This window comes from Homarus americanus, unplaced genomic scaffold (genome assembly GCF_018991925.1).
Source record: "Homarus americanus isolate GMGI-L3 unplaced genomic scaffold, GMGI_Hamer_2.0 scaffold4060, whole genome shotgun sequence".
NCBI lineage: Eukaryota > Metazoa > Arthropoda > Malacostraca > Decapoda > Nephropidae > Homarus > Homarus americanus.
In genome coordinates, this window is record NW_024746161.1 from 6,472,119 (window position 1) to 6,499,939 (window position 27,821).

General features: G+C 36.3%; 2 protein-coding genes across 51 annotated transcripts in view; one reads left to right on the plus strand and one right to left on the minus strand.

The window, feature by feature from the left end:
* The window catches only part of LOC121879115 (FK506-binding protein 5-like), an 83,309-nt gene extending 71,476 nt beyond the window's left edge, over window positions 1–11,833 (plus strand). For 21 of the 50 annotated variants that reach the window (XM_042385677.1, XM_042385684.1, XM_042385686.1 and 18 more), the window contains 12 exons: window positions 295–348; window positions 1,390–1,446; window positions 2,282–2,335; window positions 3,993–4,043; window positions 4,349–4,393; window positions 5,094–5,135; window positions 5,335–5,376; window positions 6,899–6,949; window positions 7,367–7,570; window positions 8,327–8,416; window positions 8,975–9,095; window positions 9,446–11,832. In XM_042385677.1, the coding sequence (XP_042241611.1) occupies window positions 295–348; window positions 1,390–1,446; window positions 2,282–2,335; window positions 3,993–4,043; window positions 4,349–4,393; window positions 5,094–5,135; window positions 5,335–5,376; window positions 6,899–6,949; window positions 7,367–7,570; window positions 8,327–8,416; window positions 8,975–9,095; window positions 9,446–10,986 (2,352 nt within the window). In that variant the 3' untranslated portion in view covers window positions 10,987–11,832. Of the gene's footprint in view, window positions 1–294; window positions 349–1,389; window positions 1,447–2,281; window positions 2,336–3,992; window positions 4,044–4,348; window positions 4,394–5,093; window positions 5,136–5,334; window positions 5,377–5,927; window positions 5,982–6,898; window positions 6,950–7,366; window positions 7,571–8,326; window positions 8,417–8,974; window positions 9,096–9,445 lie in introns of all 50 variants that reach the window. The other 29 variants (XM_042385662.1, XM_042385659.1, XM_042385658.1 and 26 more) reach the window with 10 other exon arrangements.
* A 3,366-nt stretch (window positions 11,834–15,199) lies between these two features.
* The window catches only part of LOC121879119 (amyloid-beta-like protein), a 132,444-nt gene continuing 119,822 nt past the window's right edge, over window positions 15,200–27,821 (minus strand). The window contains exons 5-12 of the mRNA XM_042385692.1: window positions 27,216–27,329; window positions 24,754–25,008; window positions 23,898–24,088; window positions 22,483–22,601; window positions 20,949–21,100; window positions 20,546–20,806; window positions 20,038–20,184; window positions 15,200–18,592 (exon numbers count right to left, since the gene is read on the minus strand). Coding sequence (XP_042241626.1) covers window positions 18,485–18,592; window positions 20,038–20,184; window positions 20,546–20,806; window positions 20,949–21,100; window positions 22,483–22,601; window positions 23,898–24,088; window positions 24,754–25,008; window positions 27,216–27,329 — 1,347 coding nt within the window. The 3' untranslated portion in view covers window positions 15,200–18,484. The remainder of the gene's footprint in view (window positions 18,593–20,037; window positions 20,185–20,545; window positions 20,807–20,948; window positions 21,101–22,482; window positions 22,602–23,897; window positions 24,089–24,753; window positions 25,009–27,215; window positions 27,330–27,821) is intronic.

The window sequence follows — 27,821 nt, forward strand, 5'->3', positions numbered from 1 at the left end:
ATTTCATACATTAATGCACACACAAAACCAATACAATATCCTTCATCAAAAATGCTACTTAAGTTCGGTTGGGTTGAGTTAGGTTTGAATGGGTATGGTCAGGTTAGGCTGAGACTGGTTACGCATGTCAGGGAGGGCAAACTGTGATGGTCAATGTGACGCAATATATACCTTACTCGATCGAAGCCATACATTTTATGGAATTTTTATTTTACACACTGCGCAATAGGAAAAATACAAAACATGCAGAGCTTGTGAAATTTTCACATTAAGCTGAAGGTACATAATTTACAGGAGACGGAGCTGATGTGGTGGGAGCAGCCAGCAGCGGAGGAGACCACAGACAAGGTGCTGGTTCTCTCTTCTTCCTCACCTTTCCTGCCTCCACCATCTTAAATATAAACAACTTGTCAATATTGACCATATACCTGTACTGTGAATCGTATTCCAATATTTCTCGCTTCCAAACACGTAAAAATTATAATTAACAAAAATATATATAGTATATTGACTTTCAAATAAATGAGTTGACATAGTAGTATGTTTTATATGTTTCTAAAATGGTCATGAATGTACAACAACAAGTTTAACAAATTTATTGACAAAGCTTGGAGTACAGTTTGCCTATTCTGAGTAATTCAGTCAGGTCTTGACACTGAGGGTGGTATCACTCACTGCCATGCATGACAGAGGTTCATACATAAAGGAATAGATCTTATTCATTAGCAGTATATATCGGTCAGAGTAATGTGGGTGTTGTCACTGTTCACTGTCATGCAGGAGAGTGGTTCATATACATTGGACGTCATATTCTAATTGAAGACTAATCAGTGTGGGCTAGCAAATTTTGGATAAACAGCAAGAATGTCCTCAAGCACCCCTGATTCAATGTAGAAATTACAAAGTTCATGATACAATAAGCCAGGTGGCCTGAAGTCTTTGACAGTGTCACATTCAATAATATAGTGTTCAAGTGTATGCTTTAGAGGTTTATCACAAAGTTTACATGCTGAGTGTTCCCGTATGGGTACAGCGTTACTAACTTCCCAGATGTGTCTGTATCCTAGCCTAATTCTGGCCACAACTATATCACATTTTCTAGTTTTGTCCTTATGCTGGCCATACTGGTACTTGGGCACAAAATGTTTCATATTTACGTACAATCCTCGCCACTTATAAGCTACACAGACTGGCAGGATCGAATTCCTAACCGGCAACTTCACTGGGCCTATCCCTCCTCTACCCCCTAAACATACAAACCAGGTGATTAATCGGTGGTCAGCCAAGGTGTAAAGCCTGTGTGGCTTGTAAGTGGCATGGACTGTACAATACTCATATACCGTAGGTGTTTTGAGAGGTTTATGATGGTGTTACTTCCTCACCTTTCAGAAGGACTCGGGGCTTATGTGGTGGGAACAACCTGCAGAGGAGGAGACACAACCTAAGGTCTTTAGTGGATTTCTTTCCTATGTGGTCTCTACTGTAGTTCCATGGTTTCCTATTCACTTCTAGCTACATTCTTTCTCCATGGTCTCTAGATGTGTTCCCCTTCTTTGGTCTCCCCATGGTCTCTAGATGTGTTCCCCTTCTTTGGTCTCCCCATGGTCTCTAGATGTGTTCCCCTTCTTTGGTCTCCCCATGGTCTCTAGATGTGTACCCCTTCTTTGGTCTCTCTATGGTTTCTAGGCGTTTCCTACATCCATGGCCTTGTGCTCCCCATGGTCTCTATCTCTTGATATCTAAATCGTGTTCTTTTATTGACTGGTAGCCCTGTTCTCTACCTTTTGAGTCTTCCTTTGTTCTCTAACCATGTTCTTTCCCCCTTGTTCTCTAACCGTGTTGTTTTCCCTTATCTCTGTTTAATATTATCCAGTTCTTATCTTGCTAATGTCCTTGTTTTCCGGAATATTATCACAGCCAATTTTAACCTCTGCCTTTTTATTTTTTTGCTTCAATTATATTTTGTTTACCAGTTTCTTATGGTAATTATTTTGCTACAGTTTGCATATATTCACCTGTGATATTTTGCTTCATTTCTTAGTTTAAACTTCTTTATGTATGATAATGTTTTTGCTAAACATGTTGCAATAACGCTTTGCAATACACACAAACACTCACTCACTCAAATAGCACACGAAAAATCCAGCCACACTTAGAATGACAATTAAAACTTACAAAACACTATTACGAACACTTGAACCAACTCTGCACACATATTAATAATAATAATAAAATTAACAGCAGGTGTGAGCAGCTTTTTTTTCCTCCTCCTCACTTACAGGCCTCCAACAGTCCCCTGCCATGGTGGGAACAACCTGAACCTGAAGTCAATAGGGTGAGCTTCTGCTTCTACTGGAGTTGTCTTTGTCCTCTTAGGTTTAGCTTGCATCTTTATTTTTTTTTTATCTTCCTCTTAGACTCAGCTTAAATCTTCATTCTTGTCCACCTGTTAATCTCAGCTTTCATCTTTATCTTTTTCTTTCTCATATTTCTTCCTTCCTCTTTGTTACTCTGAATCCTCTTTATCGTTATTCATATTTCACTTATCACATCTTCATTTAGTCCCATTTCCTCTAATTATCCCCAGTGTTACTTTCCTTTACAAAACCATTATTAGTCAAACTGCTTTATTTATTTATATTTATTTTACCTTTTGAGTCTTTTATTTTCTTTAACCTTACCTCAGTGTTATGTTTTGATATACAGTGAATGTATTTCTCTGCACCTACTTAATTCTATATATTTTTGGGGGATTCATTTAGACTATTTCCAAACTTATTTCACTTTAAGATTAGCTACCCTAAAGCTAACAGTCTGAGAACGTTTATTGGAGAACTGTGGTCGCCAACCCTGAGATATGAGGGCGGTATTCTAACATAACCCAACATAATCTTTTTTTTTTTTTTTTACGGTCATTAACCCACTCAGGCACAGGTCATTTTTAATGACCCACATCAAGGCCTTGGGGGGCAAAAGTATAATAAAACAACAATAATAATAATAATGATGATGATGATGATAATAATAATAATAATAATAATAAATAACAATTATAACAATTAATAAAAATTATAAATAATAATAATGAGCCATAAATAAATTTAGAAAAAATGAAAAAATATCAAGTGTGAGAAATACTGTATGTATATTGTGTTGTCAAAGCAAGAGAAACAATTGAGACCCTGCAATTAAGTGTAAATGAGGCAGAAAGTCAGATCAGCAACCTGGGACTTGGTCACAATTTTCGTGATGCCATAAGGCAGCAGGGTCTACCATTAGACAACACATTATGCTTCCAATATCTTCCCAGGCGGTAGTACCTCCCTGTTTGATAGCTGCCTACTACCTATCTAACAGTAACCTAGGCTAGCCTTACGTAAGACAACGTAACCTTACCTTACCTACCCCCTCTCCATGTTGCATTAGGGTTAGTTTAATCATCAGGTGAAATAATCTGGGGATAATCTTCCAGATGACCCCTTTTTTGCTGTGGTGGGAACAACCTGAAGATAATAGGGTGAGAGTCTCCTGCTGGGTTGTGCTCGTCTCCTCCTCGGTCAAAAATAAAAACTTTGTAAACTGCTTTATATCACCGTTTCTTGTCTCTTCATAATCATGGAGTTGCCGCACCTCATAATGTTCTTGGATTTGTTCTTCTTGTTATATTGTTTTTACTGTCAATATAGCTGTTACCAGATGAAACTGATTCCAATTGCAATCCATCTCACAACCATCCTTTTTTGTTCTTTACATTGACTTATTATCGAACTTTTGTTTCAATTGCATCATGAAATACCATTTCTTCTTTTCTCTTTTTTTTTTTTATATATTTAGTTGCAATCCTTGATTAATGCCAGTGTTTCCTTTAACTGATCAGTTTTGTTATTATTATTATTTTTTTTTTATTTTTTTTTTTGCATTTTTAAAGAAATTTTTTTTCCTACCTTCTTCATTTATAGTATTTTAGTTTTTTTTTTCTTCATTTTCACCAGGCATGGAGTCCAGGCTCACCAATTTTCAAGAAAGATGTGATGGACCACATGGTAAGGTCCTCCATTAGTGTGTACTGTACTCTGTCTCACATTAGAATGCATTTTAGTGGAAGAATTCCGTGTTTATAATGCCTTGTCTCTTGCCACACACAACTGGAAGCCATGATATAGTTAAGATAAGATAAATAAATAGTACCAGAGCAACGACTTATTTTCTACAGTTGCCAGTATTGAGGAATGCATTGTAGTCTTAAAATTAGCAGTAGTATGTAGTAGTAGTCCAAGTGATAGATTTTTATAATAGCATTTGTTGAAAGATGAGCAGTTATCAACAGTGTGATGGATTTTGTTTTCAGGAAAAGGACACGGGTAATGAGGAGTGGTGGAAGAAATGGGACACGGTACGAGTGTAACTCAATTTTATTACTATTACCTGTGTATATTACCATTCTTTGTATACAAGAGTGTCTGTGTGGTGTTGTTTATATTGATTTTCTTCCCTATCAGTCTATACTTCTCGTCGTAACAAAGGTGTCTTCCCTGATTTCTTGTTCCTACAGAAGTGTACAGTAGTTCTCCATTATTTACTGACTCTAATGTCACTGTTTACTTTCATTCTTTCTTGTCTCTTGATTATTGTTTTGTATATTGTTTTTATTTGTTTACTTTAATTCATATATTAACAGCCATCTGTCAAGTTATAAATAAATAAATTGGTCTAGTCTATGTTGTTAGTGTTCAATGTCTTGCTCTACTTGGTGCCAATTATGTTTTTGTTTTTTCTATACTGTATTTGCCTTTTTCTTCCCATAATGATTAGTTTTTGAGATACACAACATAGTATCTTTGTATTGCTTTCTGTAGTTAGAAACTATTGGCACTCTAAATACTATGCTCTTTTTAACTTTTTTTTTCTGAAATTTTAGTCAAAATTAGGTTCAGTTCATTTGTAGAAGTAAGTTTGCTAAACCTTTCCATGCTCCATTTTTTGGAGTACACTTTGCTAAAATTTCTATTCTGTAACCACAAAGATCCTCCAACAGTGAAAATTATTTTGTGATGTTCCAGATGCTAATATATGGTTTTTACATTATTGTTTAGCGAGCAGATCCCACGCCCATCACGCTCTCCAGGGTGAGGAAGGTGAGAGAGCCAACACTTCCTCCTTTATATGTCTTCTTATAGTATGTCAATAACCAAGAATTTTATGGAATCCCAGTGTTATTATTTCTCAGATGTGATATACTAATTAAAAAATTACATGACCTGAAATAACTACAAATGACAATACATTGTTTGGAGTCTAATTGGGTAAGGTTATATCATGTGATGCTCCACACAGGCGGCGCACGTCACACCCTGGTGGGAGACGCCCCTTGAACTGGTAGGTGATGCTTGCTTTGGCTGGCACTACCTGGTTTCTCTCTCCATAGCGCGTTGTTCACCATTTTCTCTACCAAGCTCGTGATATGATTTTATCTTTCCCACATTCAACAGTTGTATCGCACGCATAATGGTTGTGAACACTTCCATCCTGTCGATTAAAATCAGCGTACTCTCTCTTCCACACCTGAACACCCATTCTGTTTCTAGCACGAACGTTTTGTGCTCTTGAAAACTATGTTTGAATTTCGATCGATTCCTTGCACGTTACCCCTAGTAATTTTTGTTTCAAAATTTGTAATGTTGCACCTCTCTTGGCCTTATACTTTACCTAGAATATTTGAATCAACATCTCGCCATCAAGTTCTCTAGTCCAGCTTTCCCTCTCTGTCACCTTCAAGTACTTCCCTTGATTATTGAATGATTTACCCATTGATGTACAGACCCCTTAGCATGCATCCCTAGTGGGGCCTGCAGGCAGTTCCTGAGGAGATACAAAATGGTGGTCGTGTGTGTGTGTGTGTGTGTACTGACTGTGTGTGTTAATTACAGAAGGTGAGCGCCCCATCACAGCCCCCACTGCCGCCTCCTCCTCCCCCTCCAAAAGTAAGGAGATGATGAGTGTTCTGGCATGTGTCACACTGCTCATGTTTTTTGCTGATAACCATAACTGCTTCCCACGGGCCATGATGACTCACACCTGCCTGGCTCACTATAACACTCTCCAGATTCGGTGTCCTTGTTAGAAAAAACTTAGTTACTTAGTGGTGTTGAAAATATATTGTATAAATTGTGAATCAACTAACTAAATTCTTTATCAACATTTTTTTTGCTTCAGTTCTCAGTAAATGAATTCCAGGATTCTTCAGTATTTATATTCCATTGATAACTGAATACAAAATAAAATCAGATTTGTAATATTTACATCAAATTGTAACTCTCATTATCAAAATTAGTTTCAAGGTGAAAATATTGGTGCTTTACTGTTCATTTTGAACATTTATAGCATGATTTTTTCTTCTGCTAAATTACTGTTTGTCATCATGAATTTTGAGGAAATCTTACTAACAATTATTAATTTAGTGTTTAAAATTTGCCAGCATTGCTTACTGTAGTGTTAGTTAGCTTGTATGCTGGTGCTCACTGGAATCCACTTGGCTTCATAAGTGTTTCATTAACTCATCTTGTTTTCATATAATATAAATTGAATATAACTTAGATTCCATAAATTAAAACAAAGTGGGTCAGATAATGCTAGAGCTCATCTAGCTGTGTCTTATAGCCCTTGTCTGATCTTAATGTCTTGTGTTCAAAGCATCTGTCATGATTTCTGAATCAAGTTATAACATAACCTCATAGTACTCATATGATCAAGTTCTTCCTCTTTCAATCTAACAATAACTCCTCCAGACTCTAGAGCTGTCTGTCCTTTATGTTAGCTTGAGGCCGATTTACTCTCTGCTGAACTTGTGGCTTGAGTTAAGAGTTAGTCAGCTGGAGGCATTGTGTTTGTTTACTTGCAGGATCCTCCCAGCACGACAGCCTGGTGGGAGGACGCACTCGTTGCCACACAGGTACTGATGCCTCCCTCTCACAGTGTCACACTCATCACCATCACCACGCTAGTGTTTCCCCTCCTTTATTTTTGAAGATGTAGCTTTTCTTTTTAACTTATGTCGCTGAGGCTCTTTGATTCATGAACAAAATATATGAATAGATATGATTTTAATAATTGATTGAATGATCTTTTCTTCAACTACTGTGATAGGATAATTAAAGAGATTATTGTTACATGTGTCTGTGCTTCTGAACAAATTTGGTTCCCATCATCACCTGTATGATTCATTCTCATTACTTCATTACTGTACTCCCTTTACCTTGCTATTTTTAGTTTACATATGTACACATACATACATACATACACACATACAGTATGCATACACATATATTCTAGAGAAAAAAAATTACTCCTCTCTTGCATTCACTCTCAGGGAGATGGCAAAGGACCACCACCACCACCACCTATGCCAGGGATCCCTGCCCCACCACCTATACCAGGAGCCCCTCCCCCACCACCCATGCCAAGGATGGGACCTAAGAAGGACATGTCAAATGCCAGGAAGCACATGTTAGAGCAGATCAAGAAGGCTGCCAGGACGCGACCAGATTGGAACACTCTTCTCAGGAACATTGAGGTGAGATGCTGTTACTTGCATCTTGTGGAGGAGTTTCCTGTACATGCTAAGTGTTGTTACACATGTCTCAGACTGTCAGTGAATTGGCCTTTAAGGAATTACTTAAATTTTATAACTTTTCATTATTCAGACTTTGATCACATTAGTACACAGATATTATTTACAGTCTATGTTGAGTGGCTGTTTTACAATTAGTACAGAAATCCAATACAAGTGTGATGTAGGTGAGCTTTATAATTTACAATGTCTAACATATTACATATTCTAAATGAAAGGTTCTAAATAAGAAATGTAATTCCTGAACTTTCAAAGGTACAGCTTAATTAAGGGGAACACAAGATAAGAGTACAAAGAATGTGCTGAACCTCATCAAAAGTGAACACACCCCCCAGGTTTCACAATGACCATGCTAGGCACCTACGAACAAAGCCATGATTTTCATCCTTATTTACTAATATGACTGCAAATGTCCCTGGTTCATGTGAAGATACGATGACAATAAAGTTGTTTGTTCCTTTAAGAGGCTAAAGAATTATAATAAATTTTCTGTAAAGAATAGCACACAAAATTTCTTCAAATTTCATCTTTTTCATGTCAACTTCCACATTTGTCTTGCACCACTATACTTTATCATTCCCTTCTCTCTCTTTTACACCCACACAATAGTGAGAAAAATAGATATGATAGAAAGAAAGATATAGATTGATATAATTCTCTGTATATTCTACCAGTACTCACCTGCCTCCTCCTTCACAGGGTGGCATCAAGCTCAAGCACTTATCACCCTTCGAGAAGATGGACAGATCCAATCCCATGTTGCCCTCTTCTAGGGGCAAAGGTGGCAAGGTTAGTGTTTCATGTGTTACTTAGACAAGGGTGGCAAGGTTAGTGTTTCTTTTGTTACTAGGACAAAGGTAGCAAGGTTCGTGTTACGAAGAGTAGAGGAGGAAGGTAAGAAAGTTAGGGGTGGCTTAACAAATGTCACACTGACCAGATGAAAACTGAATGAATGTACAGGTATGTTATGTTAATTTTTACCATGATCATCTGATTGCCATTGTCATCATTGAGTCACAAATGAGACTGAAAACATCCCAATCTTGGTCTGTGATACACATACAGTATAGGCTTAGTGTGTGACAAGTTTCAAGAAAATTTTAAGAAGATTTGAAGATCACCAATGTGTCATAGTAGGCATTGAGCACTTCAGATTAACTTTTGTTGACAAGTAATTAATTGAAAACTTTAATGGCTGTTATATTATGTAATTTCTGCCACTTAGTCTATGCTTTTCTTCATATCAAACCTCTAATGTGTGTTGTTGTACTAATTGAGCCTGAAACTCCATTTTGTTGTATACCTGTACATACCAGGTCCCCGTACGAAATGAAACTCTTCCCTCAGTTTGTGTATGAGTCGGAGAAGCCACTTGCACACAATGAGCTGCTGCGGGAGATTCATCGAGGCGTCAGACTCCGCAAGGCAAGAACCAACGACAGGAGCAGACCAGACTTCAAGGCTCTAGGTGAGTCAGTGAGAAAGAAGCAGTGTGAGTGTATGTGAGTGTGTATGACTGTATGTGTATGTGAGGGTGTTAGGTGAGTGTGGGTGTATATGTGTGAGAGATTATGTCAATCTTTCTAAGCAGTTATACAAATAATTTTAGGCCCCTATTTTCGTTTTCCAGTAACACAGGCATACATTAGGCAAAGATTATATTGTAGCCTCATGAAAGCAGTTTGCAAATGATGATCATCAAGATATGTTTGCTATCATTTATCAACAAACAGTATATATTGTGGAATTATGGGTTGAGAACTCACTTTTCTTGGTTATATGATAATCAGCGAATGTTTTAATTTCACCCCGTGTCAGGTATACGTAAGTTGCGCCGTCAAATCACGACAGAGGAGCATAAGAAGCAACAAGACCCCATTGAAAACATGCCATCTTCGTCTGATGAGGAGGAAGACATTGACAAAATGAGAGACGACCTTCAGGCCACTAAAGGACAGTTAGAAGATGAAATCAAGAAGCGGAAAAAGACAGAGAGAGAAACCAAGATATTAAAAATTGACATCGAGGGGCTTCAGGCAGAGGTGAAGAAGCTAAAAAGGCAACTCAAGGAAGCAGGAATAACTGATCCTAAACCAATGATGAACGGCGAAGCGGATGAAATTGTTCCCAAGTTAGAAAAATCAATGAGTAAATTACGTATGCGTGAAGATGACGTGTTAGACTTCACTGAACTTGACACACTGGAGACTGAAATCAATAACTTCAAGACACAAGTAGACTTCCAGAAGAAACAGGCCGATGACTATCTCAATAAATATGATGAAGTTATGCAGAAGCTGATAGTGTCAGAAAATTGTGCCGCAGAATGGGAGTTGCGTGGCAATTATTACGAGAAAAAGTATAAAGCACTGCAGAAAGAACAGGGCATCGAGTTGCCAGATATTGAGACAATGGGAACTCAAACAGACCCCATAGACTTCGTGGAGCCTCCGCCACCATCCCCGGCAGAAGATGAAGAAATGAGACCTTTCCCGATGCCTTCAAAGTCTGGGTCAAGGAGAAGTTTTGCCTCATCAGTCAATAGAATGCAAAGTTTCAAAGAAGAGGAAGAGGAGGAAGACGAGGAAGAAGAATCAGAGGAAGAGGAAGAAGATGAAGATGAATTGGATGATGAAGAGGTAGAAGGTGAGGATGAGGAAGCAGCAGCAGAAAGGAGAGCTGAAAATGCAGCAAAAAAACAAGAAAGAGAGCTGAAGCTGTGGATAAACAAACTTGATCATATAAAAGAAAAAGAAAAGAATGTACAAAACGAAAGACAAAATCAGAGAGAAAGAATAAAACAATATTTCCGAGACATGAAAGTTGAAAGACAAAATTATCTAAAAACAAAAGCAGAAGTTGATGAAATGGTTACAACACTCAAAGATGATGGAAGTGAAGATGAAAATGAAGATAGTGAAGAAGAGGAAGAAGAGGAGGAGGAGGAAGAAGAGGAACTGACAAAAGAAAACGATGAGGATGGTGGATGGTGGTTTGATGAACCAAATCAGAAACCTAAGAAACTGAAGAGGAGAAAGAAGAAGAAGGTCAATGCTGATGGTGAAGAAGAGGAAGATGAAGAAGATCTTGCTGACTTGTCTACTCTAGATGAACCCGTATGGAGTGATTCGGAACAGGAGGAAAGTGAATCGGATGACGAAGAAGGAGAATACGAGGACAGATTAAACAAACTTCAAGAACGAACAAAGGAACACGAACTTCACATGAATGCCATAAAAAAGAACAATTATATATTAAAGACGCAGGCAGAACAGTGTGATGAAATGTTAGCTAAGGAGAAGAGAAGACACAAGAGACTGGATGAACAACTACACATAATAATGTCTGAGATCTCTTAGCTATCCTCACCTGTGTGAATGATGTGTATTAGTGTTAGAAAGAAATGGTAAATAAGATTTCATTACTTTAGATTTATATTTAGGGGTACTGGGGGACATATGCTTAATTAGTCTCTAAAAGAATATTATGTACAAGCTTCTGCGAGAGTATGGCTGGTGAGAAGGATTTGTTTACCAGTATGTCAAGAGTATGCTCAGTAATACTTCATAGGGTGAATGATTATCATTCTGTTGAAATGTGTACATGGCATTTTTTTTCTCAACCTGAAGACTGGTAGCCATTTATTTACACGAGTCTTTGTAATGACCAATCAGATACTTAAGCTCTGCTTAATTCTGCTCTAGTCAATCCATGTGGAAACATTGCCAAGTGTAGACTAGTGCATTTTTTCTCAGCTTAAAAAAGATGCCCCACCCCCTTCTCAAGAATTACAGCTGACTGGCAGTTTCAAACCTGTGATGTATTTCTAAATGAGTTTATTCATAATCGTTGGGATGACCGTTTCTGATGAGAAAGATATTCAGCTAAATTATATAAAGATCATACATTCATTATTTCAAACATAAGTACTTGTACGTAGGAAGTTTATCAGAAGTATATATATGAATTAACTGTTAAACTCTCATAGCAAATTCACATTTTCGGAGGATGCATTATATATATACTAAGACAAATTACATATGAGTAATTCTCCATTATACAAAAACTCTCATTTTAAAAGATTAGAATTACAGTGGTCCCTCGGTTAACGAGCACAATCCATTCCAGCAGGTTGCTCGTTAACCGAAACCATTGTTTCAATGGGTTTTTGGGTAATTGGTTCCAGCTCACCGAAAATTGCCTAAATTCAACAAAAAAGGTAGAAAAGTACACTTACTTTGAGGTGTGTATGTAGAAGGCTCCTGGATGATGATGATGGGAATTATAATGGGAGTGGAGGAGAAGGGAGAAGAGAAGGCATTGGGGTGGAAGAGAAGTCACCCCATGGTGCTATTTCACCCATAAAATTTTAGTTCTCTTGGTGTAATTCAAGATTATTCTCTTTAAATCAACACTTCACTGCATAATATATTAACAATATGTAAAATAAATTTCAAAATGACCAATAATTTGCTTGGAAACACAGAAAAAAAGCTTTTAGTTGAAGAGAGTCTCAAGCAATATGTTACCTCCACTGAAAAGAGAGAGAGACTAACGCCTGTTTGTGTGTTAACAGGTTGGATGGCGCGCCAGAAACTAGTTTCTTTACCTTCAATTATGTTCAATAATTGTTAAAATGACTAAAAAAATTTAATATTAAACTTTTAAAATTATTGAATAGTATAAACTTCTTGATATTTACAGTCTGTTCTGCTATAACGCGATAGTTGTGTTCTTGTAAAACATCGTGTTATAGAAATTCGCGTAATAGAAATAACAAGGCTTATGGAGAAAATAGGGTTAGGTGCAGATTACTACTCGAAATTGAAAAAAAAATTAGTAGTTAGCCTAACACAAAGGTTAGCCAGTCTAAATAATTGTTACATTCATATTATGAAATCATACAGTAAATGTAACACTTTATCTTGAAAAAATATGAATAACTTGATGGGGGAGAAGGGTGATTTTGAGGTAGATCACATCGAGCTTCTCTTCAAGGGTTATAGCCTTTCTTTTACGATCATCACCGGGAATGCGATCACCAGAACGCTTCTTGGAGATATTCTTCTTTACCATATTCACAGTTAATACCACAAAATTGGAGGAATATTAAGTAAAAATTGCGTTACAGCAAACAAGCGTTCGCGTTATACAAATATCGTTCCTCTACTCATAATATCGCGTTAGAGCCAATTCGCGTTGTCAAAACACGCGTTATAGCAGAACTCGCTGTACTAAAATAGTAAGGAATTTAAGCCCTAAAACCAATTACTGTATTGGCGGACTAATACTACAGCTGGTGGACCGCCAAATGCAAGCGAAAACATGTTGAGGTCGGCTTGTAAAAAACTCGTTAATCGAGGGATTGCTCGTTAACCGAAGTTAAGAATCTTATGGAATGTAAATCGTTAACCGAAATCTCCTTAACTTAGGCGCTCGTTAACCGAGGGATCACTGTACATTGAAATATTTACAAGGCCGTCAGCAGAGGCGGGAAATATGACCGCCAATCCGCTGCAATTCTTGAGAAGGGGGCAGGGTATCTTTTCTCAGCTGAGAAAAAATGCACTTGAGTGTTAGAGGATAATGCCTGGCCTGCTGGCTCCAGGACACGCCGCTTCGTATCCTCAATACTTCTTGATAATATGATTATTAGATATTATTTCATATAGGATACTTACTGTTCCCTATTATCTACATTATTCTGCTCAATTCTTGTATCTTGTGAGTGCTTTGGTGGAAAAATATGATGAAAATTGAGTAATTGAAGTATGCAAGATTGTGACTCTTAACATTCTCATTGTAAATTATGTTGCTGCAATGCCATTGCCTGATGGGGAGAGCCTTGCCAGCGCTTCTGGGATGCTTGTGACAAGCCGTGATTTAAATAAGGTTTAATATGCATGAAATGTTAAAACTAAATTAGATTATAAATCTAATAAATATTATGAGAACAAGTAACCATTGGGGTTTCTCTTACACAACCTACAAACAGGTTAAATCACTTTTATCTTCAAAAACCACTTCCATGAGCTTAGGATTTAAAAAAAAAATTAGTTAAGGAAAACTTGCATAATCATGGCATTATATACAGTATATGAAAGTTTCTAGAACACTCCATGATGGAATTACTATAGTTGGCAATATTACAGTGGTAGATTATGTTCACACACTGAAGATAACCAACTGTCAACAAAACTGGATATTCAATCAACACCATAAATCAACCCACAGGTAAAGGTGAACCTTATACTTGAAGATTTCTCATATACAGTTGTACCCCACTTAACGCGGTCAATAAAACCCAGAGGGTACCGTGTTAAGTGAAAACAAAGTTAAGTGAACAACAGAACATATGGGATTAATTCCAATAGAAACCGGCCCGACCCCCAAACTCCACTTTTTGACGACACATAACTATGTTGTAGTAAAAATAACATCTTAATTTTATGATGGTACATGCACACAATTAATACTTAAGAGAAATAGAGAAATACAGTCACCAAGTTAATGTCCATTCAAATAATGGACTCAACTCCCTCCCCCTCTTCTCACACTACACTGGTGGCTCTTCCCTCTCTGAGAAATTTTTGGGGGAAAACCACTAAATTTTAATAAATAATACCTCAAACTAAAGTTAGGATAATATAATTGATATTGCTGGATTCCTTGTAAGACCAGGAATATTTTGAATACAAATGTCAAATATTTTGCACAAAAAATAATATATTTACTCAGAGTGAACATTATATCTAAAATTTGTATGTCTAATGCAAAATCTATGATGTTTATATTCAAAATGATCATCATATTGTAAGAATTCCAGCAATGTAAATTATATTCTGGCCGGGTAATTTGTATGAATTTTATGAGCTAAAACAGGCAGTCAGGCAGGGTGGCGGATGCGGCAAATCTAAAAATAGCTCTCGAGCCGGACACTCACAGCGTATACGTGGAAAAAACCCGCGTTAAGTGAAAGTTCAGCTCTGGCGAGGCACCGCGTATACGGTAAAACGCGCTAAGTGAAACCGCGTTAGGCGGGGTAATACTGTACAATGGCTGTCTGATTTATTATAAGTGTCATATTTATGAAGTACTTTGTCACCTGGTGAGACTCGGGAATAAGCCAAGACACAGTAGTAGCCCGAGATACTCTACTGAGAAGTGCCTGACTATGCCTAAACAGTGTGTAATATCCTACAATGGGAATTTTATTGTTAAAAACAACAGTATTTTGATGAATGACCACAACCTAACCTACCTACTGCATCGGGAAGAACTGGTCATAACGTTGGTTGAATAGACTGCCAAGTCTTACCTTATGCCCACGATGAGTTGTAGGTCCAGCATAAGTGAGATTAAGACCATAGAAGGGAAGGTGTAGGCCAAGATCAATGAGTGCAAGACACAGGTATTCTTAGCATAATTCTCACGAAGACAGAATCCACAGCAAATGTATGCTTCTTATTTCTCTGGTCCACAATATACTTTCCATTTATCAATAATTTCTTCTATATGTAAATTCCACTGCTGTAACAGCAATTGTAAAGTGCTAAATAAATAAAACATAAGTTTACCTTTTTTTTGGTACATTTATTTCAGATCAAGTATAATCTCAGCTCCCATGGTATGACCTGACTACATAAAGTACAATTTGATTCAATACATCAATTCCGAGCACTAAATGCAAATGCATCAAATATTATAAATAGCTGCCTTTTTAACCTAATGGCCCAAAGACCTGTTCTATAATAAACCAGGGAGATGAGAGTGAGAGAGAAGTCACTTAACCTGCTAGTGTGTGAGACATACAGACTCTTAAGCTACAGTGGTTAGAGAACACTAAAGACGCATGCCACAGTATGAAATGAGACTTTAAACAGATTGGACTTTTGTCAGCCATTTAGTTTCAAAAATGTAATTCTAAGGTTGGTGCTCCATGTTATGCAGAGCATATAAGCCTAAAAATTTTGTCTCAAAGTTTTTTAATGATAAAATCTTAAAATGCCAATAACTCCATACATACATGGGATGCGCCTTGACACTCGAAATACCTGGTAGCAGTTGCTACTCTTCGGCTTTTGCACACCTGACTTCCACAAAGAAGAAGCACTTACTTTCATTCACGATAAATGTCAATACTTACTAGTTCTAATTGTGACTCCATTTTACAGCCTAGCAAGTAAGTCCTACTATGATGATTTCTCCTTGGCGATGAGCAAATTAAGCAAACTGGAATATGTTAAGACATGGTCAATGGACTAAAACTGATGACAATTGTTAAAAATGAAACCAAAATCTTCCTTTGATAAAAAATCTGATCCCCTCAAAGGAAATAAAGCAATTAATAAACCCAAGCAAATTACTTTTGGGGTTTATAATGGCACTATAAAACAATTAGATGATAAAATGAACTGCTGTGGGAGATCCTGCGCCATGACGAGAAACTGGAACTACAGAAAAGTCACGTAGTATAAAATGATACAACTCTATGATACGACACAAAACCCTGCACCACTCATATGTACATGCTCAATATATATCTAAGGTATATGCTGTGAGTGGTAGGGTAAGTTAGCTCTTATGTACTGCTCCTATATAATTAAACAACAAACTATAGCATATATACCATAGAACAGAGTCTGGGGGACAAATAAGGAATGATGCAAGAATAATTAGCTCCTGATACATTATAAGTATCACAAAAAGGAATGGCGAATTGAAAACAATTAAGAAATGGCATTAGAGGTATGCAATTTTATGTATAGTTAGACGTCAAGTTGTCTTGTATCTGTGGCAGTCACTCAGAATGGTTTCTCCAATCTACAGTGCTCAGTCTCCTGTGACCTATCATTTCCAGCCTTGTGATCAACAACAACAAGGCTCCATTATTTGACTGTGTCAATGCCAAACTTTCTTACACCCAGTGCCAAGACTCAACTTACACGTAAAGTATGAGCAGAAGATTGTGTTAGGGAAACCTGTCTATATTTCCACAACAGCTTACTGAAGGCAAGCAGCGACACTTATATGTACGTACGGCAACACTTACATGTACGTACAGACATACGGAAAAAAGTACTATAATTGGATATCTGTGACCTCCACTGATAAAGGCTATTACCGTAAGAGGTAACAACCAATTTGAATTTTTTCAAACTTTTTCAAATTCCACGTAATATAGCCTTATACAATTACATTAGTGCACTAGATATTTACCTTCATAAATATGGAGTTGATGAGAGGTATAAAGTACAAGTTCATTCATGTTAAACTAAAAAATTCTTGCTGTACACATAAAACCAACTCTTTGTGACATCTGCAATTCAATAGAGCTTAATTTTTGTAGTGATGATCAATTATAAGACAAATAACCATATTTAAAATTAAATAATGGATCAAAAATATATTTATATATATATATATGTATATGTAAAAAAATCTTACAGATCTATAGATCTACCTTGGGCTTGATAAAACAAAAAGAATGTCTAAACGGCACCTTGACGACAGGGAAATGACAAAAATAAAATTTTGTCCTATCAATTAACGAGAAAAAAAGGTCAGCTGACTGCATAAAAATAATGTGTTGGAGACCACTCAAATCTTGGTGCTAAGTTTAAGAGCCTTCATCTCTCTTACCAAGCAACCAACCCGTTATAAGTAACTACATCAGGAACTCTGGGCTTCAGATGATGCACTGTGTCTGCTTCATTGTCATCTATACAACTCTGGTGCACTAAAGTCATTGGTGAATGTCTTTCTAATATGATTGACAATCCTAATTTACAGAAGCAAAGTTAATCAGCATCAATGGAGAATGTGTGTAAACTTGCACCTCAATATCACACCAGGGTATACACATGATACAATGCAAGTCATACTGAAAGGAACACATCCTATGCCCAGAATCACTAACTACGTTACAATATTTTATGATAATTTACAATTGCAGTGGCCAGTAAATTTTCAGAAGGTTAGTCTATGATAAAAGCATGATAAAACCTATGTAGTTTCCTATCATAACAAATTATTGTTTAATCTATGTATGTTGGACATGATACATTACCTACACTGAAGTATAACACCAATACTTCTCTTATCCATGACACAGCCAACTAGCATCTTTAAATTTTAACGTGTTGTTGTGCTGATCTTATGTCTAGTACCTACGTAAATCATAACACAAGCAAACAAAAATTAACGAGTTTTTGCTTTCCTGAAAGAACGAGATTCAAGTTTACTGATCATGGATAAGTGCAATATTGATGACTAAAAACCAATGACTTAAGGCTTGAGTTTCACATGACTTTCACAATTGTGCATCTCAGAATCAAGATTTGCCTACCCCTTGGAATGTAACAGTAAGATAAATCATAAAAGAACATTGCATTGTACAGTATATCATTTAAAAGTAGTAAAAATCTGGAGCTGAAGCATTTGAACTTCATATACAGATCTGAAATTCACATTAACCTACAATTATGATCTCCCTTTATTTGTTATAAATAAGTGGAAAAGGTCTTGCAAGATTTCGATAGTCTTGATAAAACCTATAATTACACATTGGAAACAATTTTCTTACACATTTTATTATTTGAATTGACAACTGGTGATTCTGAAATGACAATGCATACCATCAGCACCTGTGAGCCTCACTTGTTTGCTATCATTAACCCAATTTCTTCATTTACCATCTCTGAGAAAAGGACCCTTGAAGCAACCTAGTTTAGGGGTCACTTACAAGCTCTTTCTATAATTAATGCTTTCGGTCAACAGGTGTCTGACGTAGGGAAAACGGACGAATGGTTCCCCGCTTATTGATGTGGGATGTATTAAGTCCCCACGTTTGCTTGTTTATTTCTCTTCAAAGTATTTATAGGTGGGGTTTTCATACCCATTGACCTGCATGTTGGCTACGTGCCTTTCTTCTGGGGTGATAGCCTGGTCCACTTCCATGAACCCCTGAAAGATATATCAACAGTTAGATGATGATGACAATAATAATAATACAGTAATATCCCCGTTAGCCGGAACAATTGGTGCAGAGCACTTCCAGGAATGAGAGATTTCCGGTTACGAGACGACTCTCTCAAATCCGGAAAAATTCCCTCATGCCCGGAATTTTCTGGGTAATGGAAATATGTTCTCGGAAGTTCCAGAAATTGCCAATTACATCATCTCTTGAACCCGGAAAAATATCCCTCATTCCCGGAATTTTCCAAGCAATGGAAAAATTTTCACGGAATTTCAATTAAAATGCACCTAATTTACATCTTTCAAACCTAGATAAAAACTCCCCCATCCCCGGAATTTTCCTGAAAATGTGCTCCTCGGAAAATCGGGTCCAAAGCCGTAATTTTCCGGTAAATTCCGGCTTTGGGAACAATTTTCCGAGAAAATTCAACTCCGGCTATCGGAGAGTTCCAGGCTTGAGGGATTCCAGCTAACGGAGATAGTACTGTAATAATAAAAACAGGATGTGAAGAGGATCTGTGACATGCTGGAGAGAGAAATAAGAAATGATTAACTCAAGGATGTATTTCAGCAGATAAAAGGATGATAACATGAGGCTGCAAAATATATAGTATTAGTTGAAAGAATGATGAAGACAAAATAATATAGCTGGTGAAGGTATAAAAAGCACACATGGATACCTTGTCCTTTTGATTAGGTGACTGCAGGTGAGGGGGCAATGGAATGGTACTCATGAATTGTCTAGTAAGTTGTCCAATTAAGGCAAGGTTAATTTGAAGAGACAAACTGAAATTTTATGCCCTATTTTCAAGGGGATGATCTCCTCCCAGCTCAAACTCAAACAGCTCACAGAGACAGCTACAGTAATAGACAGTGATTTAAAATATCAGAGAGAACCTTACTAATAGCCTACTTGGATTGGCTGCCATCCCAGGGGAAGGTACACACACACCAGTCAATAAAGGCACAATAGCCCATCCCACCTAAAACCCAGGTGAAGATGTTTTTATTCCAGTAACTATCACTTCTTGTCTTATTTTTTCTGTAGGAATCAGTTTTCCTTCACCGAGTTCATATTCTAAGTTAGCGTGAAGAGGTTGGACAGTTTAGCATAACAGCTGCATCAGAAAAACAAATGGAGTAAAAAATATCAACTACAGTATGCCATTATATCTAAAAGTTAACGCATATTGCGGCCTATAAGTCTATAAACACACTATGCAGATCCCGTGTACTGATACAGTGTCATAATGTTGTCAGTACTCTCTTAAGCTTCAGACACAGTACTAACATCTGACCTAGTTTTTAATCTGATCCTTGCAAGGAGCACATCAACAGTTATACAGCTTCCACAGTACAGGGCATACACAAGAACTAGACTGTGAAACCAGCTATAGAATACAGCATTGTTTGTTTTAGATAATGGAACTTACTTGATTGTGAGGATTGGTGCTATTCCTGCGTCGGAGTACAACAATGCCCACTACCATGGCCATCATTAATGCAACACCTGCAAACGCCAAGGTGAAGTAGACACCACGGCTCTCACTGCCTGATGACTCGCGAGTCACACTGTAGCTCTAGAGAGGAAAAATGTGTACAAACAAGTCATTACATCTGAGGTACTACAAACAATACATTGTAATGTTTCATATAATACCTAATTTACTTACTCATTGTCAGAAAAGGCTCAAAAGTTAAAGATACAAGTGAAGAAAACTTCAAATTATGAAAAATAAATACAAAATCTAGAGTAATTGCATCACAATTAATTTCTCCTCTTCCCTATGTTACCTAAACACTTTACTTTATGATCTCCACCAAAACATATCCAAACAAACTGTTTTATTATTTCATTTAACCAGGCAGAACCACTAATAACTTTGAGAAAATAATGTGCAACCTGATTCTTTAGCAAAAATCCAAATATCATTGACTTACAGCTTGAGAGTGAGAAATTTGGTGGTGCTGAGCATGTGCAACCTGCACATCTTCAGGATGGTGAACCAGCACTGCTTCTGGCCGAGAGGATGCATTAGGAACTGGAGATGCTACCCTCATGCTTGCATCCACTGTTGGGGTCTCCAACTCAACAGGTTCCTGGCTGACAGATTCACTTTCCATTTCCTGATTCTGGCTTGGCTGTGTCATACTGCTCAACTCTGCCTGCTCTGGGTAGGTCTCTCCAGAGTCAGAGTAGTCCTGCAAATTAATTGTGGTTCCTTTTACTGTACTTTCACATAGTACTAACTTTTTTTGCAGGGATCAGAGTTATGGTAAAATAGATAGTCCACAAAAGACGTCTAAAAATCACAGTATCCTTGCAACATGTGAATATACATACCTCATCATCATCATCTGCATCTGCAGCATCATGAGAGTCATCATTATCATCATCATCAATACTGTCCTTATCTTCCTCCTCATCATCATCGCCATCATCATCAGCCTCATCAACATTGTCATCTGACAGGTGTTCCTCTTCACTCTTTACGTCTGAAGAACCACAACAATATCCAAGTTAGAGTAATGTAACAATTTCTTACTTTAGTATTTTATGGTCATTTTCTTGATGTTAAAGAATGAGTGAGAGAATAATAAGTTCCATTCTAAATTGCCTTATACACTATAATACTGTAATGAAAAAAGTAAATAAACAAATAAAATTTCTAAAGGGGCAGTCAGTCAGATTTTTTTTTTTTTTTATTTCCGTGGAAAAAAAATAAAAATTATGCATAAAATGTCAGTTCTGACAGATATACAATCTAATGGTTGGGAACTGTGGCCAAGAGAGATTCTACTGTTCATAATATTATAAAAATTGGATTTTATTATTGTTGATATCTATTTATTAAACTTGCATCTAAGGAAGTAGTGTGTGAAATATTCATTCATAAAGAGTATATTCTGACAATCCTCCAAAAGAAGATGCAATATATTTGTTGTTGCAGTTTCCTATTTTTATAAAGTTTGCTCTTTAAAATCTCCAAATCTTATTCAAACACACCCTTATAAAAACATACACTAACAATGTCATACAGTAATTCTGACACACTGGTATCCAACCCTAATTATGATATGATCACGACCTTGCCTGGAATGGTTCCATGGCATACAGTACTGTGTCAAGATGATGTTGACACCCCACATAACTGTGTAACCATTTCTTAAGTTACCTAAAGTTTTCTCCTTCTTCCATGTTTCCTTTTATACTTAATTGTTCATTTTCAGACATTTTCTGACCAGGATCATTCCTCCATTTACTGATCAATCTTTGAGTATATAACATCAGCTTCAAACTTATAACAACACTAACTTGCTCAGTATAAGTTCAAGATGTATTACAAAAAGTGTATGCATCTATGTACTTACGGATATACTGTATGTGTATGTAAATGTGTTTAGGAAAACTCCTAGTGCTGCTTTAGACTAAGACTGGTTATAAATTGATCAACTTTAATCAATATACTGTAGAAAAATTCATGTCCCTATTGTGAAACCAATGCCCTATTTCTGACTGCTTTTATCATGACAAATGATCAGTTGTTCATGACAGTGGAATAATAAGTGATAAGGTTCACAAAGAAAACACCTCAGTCCACAAATTCATGTGTTGAATAGTTATAAAACCCTCATACAGTATGGGAAGTTTCTAGGTTATTTTTGTATTATTGAACTTGAATTGAATTGTTGGTGAATGTATTTTTCTAGTTGGGAATGGAATAACACTGATATGACTCATCAAGCCTTTTAGGTTATACGTCCACTATCAAAAGTACACTTCAACTTCAGGGGACCAAACTGACTAAGAAGGAATAGTTACTAAAAACTATTAGCAATTTTATATAAAATCTTGAACAAAATCTCCAGACACTAACCACTTGTTAGAGGCTTTGGAGAACGAGTGGACAGCTCAAGGGGAGTTGAGTATTTGCTTCGAAGAGCTGCTGAGTATTCACGCATCAAATGTCCAATTTTAACATTCAGGTCTGGGTGTCTGAAAATATGTTATGCATGTAATCATCTGACAATCTAAGGTAAAATTTTTCATTATGATTTGACGTTACAAAAGAAAATAGCATAGATTCAGGAAATATAAGAAATATCAAGAACAGAGAATGCCACAACTTGTAATAACAATAGCTGCTTGTCCTTCCATAACCAAAATCTAAATACTATACAGTATATTTACCCCTTCACTACTGAACATCACTTTTAATATTCTATTTGGCTAATACCATACAATTTTATTCAGCGCAGAGATTCCTAGAACCCAAGGCGTTAAAAAAATTGATGTTAAAATAAGAGGGGAAATTAGTGAACGTGAAATTTATTTTCCAACAAAATTTCCCTGTGAATCAAATTTTGGGGGCTGCCACAGTAAGATAAAAGCTTTAACCTCAAATAAGCATAATAACTTGACATGCTGTACTCTGAACACCTGGCACACTGGCTGCTTAACCTAAAGTACTGTATAAGTCAAGTGGGTTTGGTATTACACATCAGACAGGATTATACAGCATCGGTACATCACTGCATTTTTTATCCAATATCATCTAACCTCGTGGGAGTTTTTTCTACAATATGTTGGTGGGTATAGAGTGATTACTGCTGGTTATTACTACAAATAACTAACTAACAAACAATGTCTCATTAATGGTAATCTAACCCTACTGTAGGTCCATTGCATTGTCAACCCATAGCTTAAACCACAATAACCAGCTTCAATTTCAATCTTTGGATTCATATTTCAAAATTCTGGCCTTCAATGTTAGACTTCACTTTGAATATCAAGTTTATTATTCTAGTGTCTTCCTTTTTGTTACACCAAAACCTGGCTTTTAAGTTTGCCATGCAAGCCATACCTACAGTACACAGCCTCACACACACTATTTTATTCAAACTATCTAATCTAATATTCCAAGTTCAACTTTTGTGCAAACTAATTATTTTTAAATAGCTCTAAATAAATTGACAATGAATGATTGATTGTGAGAAAGTAATGGGAATGAATTTTAATCACTTAATCATTCTTTTCCAGTAAGAAAGATAGCAGTTCATTAGTTTGATCCACTGAAGATCTGTCCCAGTTGTTCAAAATTAAATTGATCATTTAATTAAAATTTTATAACTTACATATTCTCAAATGCTCTAATATTCACTTTAATTCTGATAAAATGTTCCTAATTTCTAAAGACAAATTTCCCCCCTGCACATACCTTAAACTACATTTAAAATCTCCACGACTATAACGTTGATTTCTTTACCTCTGCATAACAGTTTCTTTACTCACCTGGCCAGCATGTTGAGAGACTGATTGACCATGCGCTCCAAGTCATTTAGGTGCTGCAGTGTAGAATCACGCTCGCGGTCTGCAGCCTCGTAGTCTGAGTTGAGCAAGTGTTTGTAGTGAGAGACAGTGTGATGGCGGTCCTTGTTAAGGGCGCGGAGCAACTTCTGTAGACACTTTTGTACCCGATGAGTCTAGAATAAGAAATAGCCAAGGACGAAATGAGAGAGTAGTTTTTTTTTTTTCATTATAAAATTACTGTACAGTATTCAGTAAATTACAAGTAAATTACTGTAAATATTCTGTAAGACATAAGTACTGTAAAGCATTTTTTTCACAAAATTACTGTACAGGGAGTCCCTGACTTTCAACGCCTGTCGGTACAAATGGGGTTAAACTTGAAATTTACAGTATTTTATTTACCTGATGACTTTACTTTCATTTACTGTACATGTATTTTGTCATCCTATTTCTTCTTTTGTCTTAAATTAAGTGATTTTAGATGTATGTAAGGACTTTGGCTATGATATACTGGTATTTAAACATTTTTTTTAAGTGTGATATGCATATAGCATGTGTTCCGACTTATATACAAATCCGACTTAAGGACGTCCTCAGGGACGAAACCCATTAGTAACCCAGGGACCCTTGTATTCCATAATTATAGTATAAGTGCTAATATTAGGAGTGCAGCTTGTGGATTTTTACAGTAATTTGGAAGGATGAGCTTTAATACATAATGCAAAAAAGGAGATTTCTGCTTATTTTTTTCTTTTTCTTGTCATCAAGTAGCATTTCTAATTCTTCATAATTCAGGTGGGACTTGTTAAAGTACATACTACAATAATTATGTCCTTACATTTGGCTGTTTTTCAGCAAGGGCACGAGTGTAGCAAGTCATGGCTTCCCGCTTCATCTCATTGATATGAGCTACAATCCTCTGCTGATGGAGTGCAGTAAGCTGGTGTCGCTCAGCTTCATTCTCGGCCTCTACTGCTTCAACAGTCTGCTGGAATCGCTGTGTCATGCGGTGTTTGAACTCCTCGGCACTATGGGGGTCTTTAACCCGGAGATCCTGATAGCGCTCCTCAAGGTCTGACCATTCCTTCATGATCTGTACAGGAGTAAGATACCAAGATAAGGTAAGTAAGATAGTGAACTTTTTTATAATACAGTATTGAAGGTGTGAAGGTGTGGAACAACTTACCCCCACACATCCGAGCAAAGACAACGCTCCCATCCTTTAAATCATCTCTAAAAAAATATCTATTGTCGAAGTATTAACATTTCTTGTAACACTTACTATATTTACGGTATCTGCTTTTATTGTACCATCAAATCCGTTTTATCGGAAATTATCATGTAAATAAATAAGTAATTACCATTGCAATAAATATAATTGCCAACTAGACATAATCCTGAAAGCTCTGTCCTCTTGTTCAACCTTATTACTGTACAACCCAGGTTGTACTGCTCCCCCATTACACTTATGTTTTTAAATTCCACTATAATTTATATATATATATATATATATATATATATATATATATATATATATATATATATATATATATATATATATATATATATATATATATATATATATATATATATATATATATATATATGTATATATGTATATGTATGTGTGTATGTATAAATAAATAAATAAATAAAAAATAAAATAATAAATAATAAAATAAATAAATACTGAAGTGATAACCGTGGTAACATTATGAGATGTACTTATTACTACCATGCTATTGTACTATTCCAGATGATACTAAATGTTACATAATACTTCCTTGAGATAAATGTATAGTATATAATTATCAGGTGCCTCAAAGAGAGCTCAGGTTCTCAACTGGCTCAGCCATGTTAATACTGTTATTATTATCCACTCTGTATCTGTATTTTTCTGGCTAAATAAAATGTTTCAATCGATCAATCTTAAATGTAACCCTAAGTTCTTATAAGAAAATTTTTTACAGCAAAACATTGATCAACATAATTTACAAACGTTCAGCTTCGTTTTCACAACAAACTGCAACATTCTAGCTAGAATACTTTCTGTGTTATCAATTTCTTAATGTTGCAAACTTTGATTGCATTTCCTGACAAAAACTGAGAATGGTGCTTGTGCTAATTTAGGAGTAATGATAAATAGGAATCTTACCACCAAGACAAAAATTTGTATTTTCTCAAAACAAGGCTAACAAAGTACTTGAGTTCATACAAAGGAATATTAGTTACAAGACTAGCGAGGTTATCCTAAAAAATCTTGCACTTATGAGACCTCACATGGATTATGCGGTTCAGTTCAGGTCACCGTACTACAATGGATATAGAATCCCTAGAAAGCATTCAAAGGAGGATGACAAGACTAATCCAAAGCATTAGGAACCTTGAGTACGGAGACACATTAAAGCTTCTTAATTTGCATTCCTTTGAGAGAGGTAGAGTGAGGGGTGATACGTTCAAGTTGTATAAATGGGAGTCAGGGTTAAACAAAGGTGATATAACAAAGGTAATCAAACTATCCAACCAGGAAAGAAACTTGTAACAATGGTTTTAAATTAGACAAATTTAGATTTAGGTGCAAGATAGATAAACACTGATTTGGAAATAGAGTACTGAATGACCAAACATCATCATTAACTCGAGCACATTGGGTAGCTTCAAATATAGGTTGGACGGATATATGAGTGATAATGGGGCTGCCTAGTATGGGCCAAAAGGCCCACTACAGTTTCCTTCATTTTTATGTTCTTATATAATATATATATACAAAAAAATTTAACCCGATGAAAGTGTAGAGTGAAAATTTTGAACTGGGTAACAACATCCAATTAGAAGAAAAAAAATCACCTGGATAACTGGAGTACAAAAAGCCAGGCATATAATACATCTTGTACAGTATTAAGTTTACATACTGGATGAATCTTCAAAACAAGCTCCTTCTTTTTTCTGTAGATTGTACTGTATGCAGTATTGAATTACAGTACTGTATGGTATAACTTTAGTACAGTACAGTATTCTATTTACCTGATTTTCATTCTCTATGTACTCAGTGGCTAGTCCTAACAACCCACAAGATTGATACTTTGGGAGACAAATGTCTTTCTCCTAAAGATGGTGCAGTACAATATCTACCAACTTCACAATTACACTCCAGCCCTGTCTGGTGGCCTTGCAAATGAACACGCCACCTCCACTCTAATTCATGAATCACCACCATTATATACACCAGTGTTTTCCTTATTTCCTCCATTATTTAATCATGCATAACTCTTTGTTATTTGGTGTGGGTAAGACACTAACCTTGGAAACTTTCTCGCGGTGGCGCTCCTCCAGCCTCTGTTCAGCTCGGCGGAAAGCATCGTGTTCCTCGTGAGGATCAAACCGACTGAAGTACTCATCTCGTGTACCAACCTCCTGTAACCAAAACAACTATTATTAAAATACAGTTTATTAAGATATTACAGCAGCCATGCACCTATACTGTACTGTAATCTTAGTACAATATCATAATTATTTTCCCTAATACAGTGACCCCTTTTTTAATTTCCCACTTTTTTTTACGTAGTTACTAAGTTAAAGTTAACCCCTTAACCAACACACACATAAATGTTTTGTTGTCCAAACAACTGGACTGGACTTATGAACTTGTTCCAAATAGAGGAGCACCTGTACCAATTAATCTGTAACATATATCGATGAGGCAAGTTCTAGGTCTAAAGGTACAATTATTTTCTGTTATACAGTAGTATCACTACTCCACTAACACTGCACAGCAAAACAGAATTCGTAATTGGAATTATGTATTTTGAAATATCCATTACAAATATACTAAAGTACTGTACAGTATTGCCAAACAGCAAATTCAAGTTCTTTGACACTCATTATCACTTAACTGTTCACCTCTCT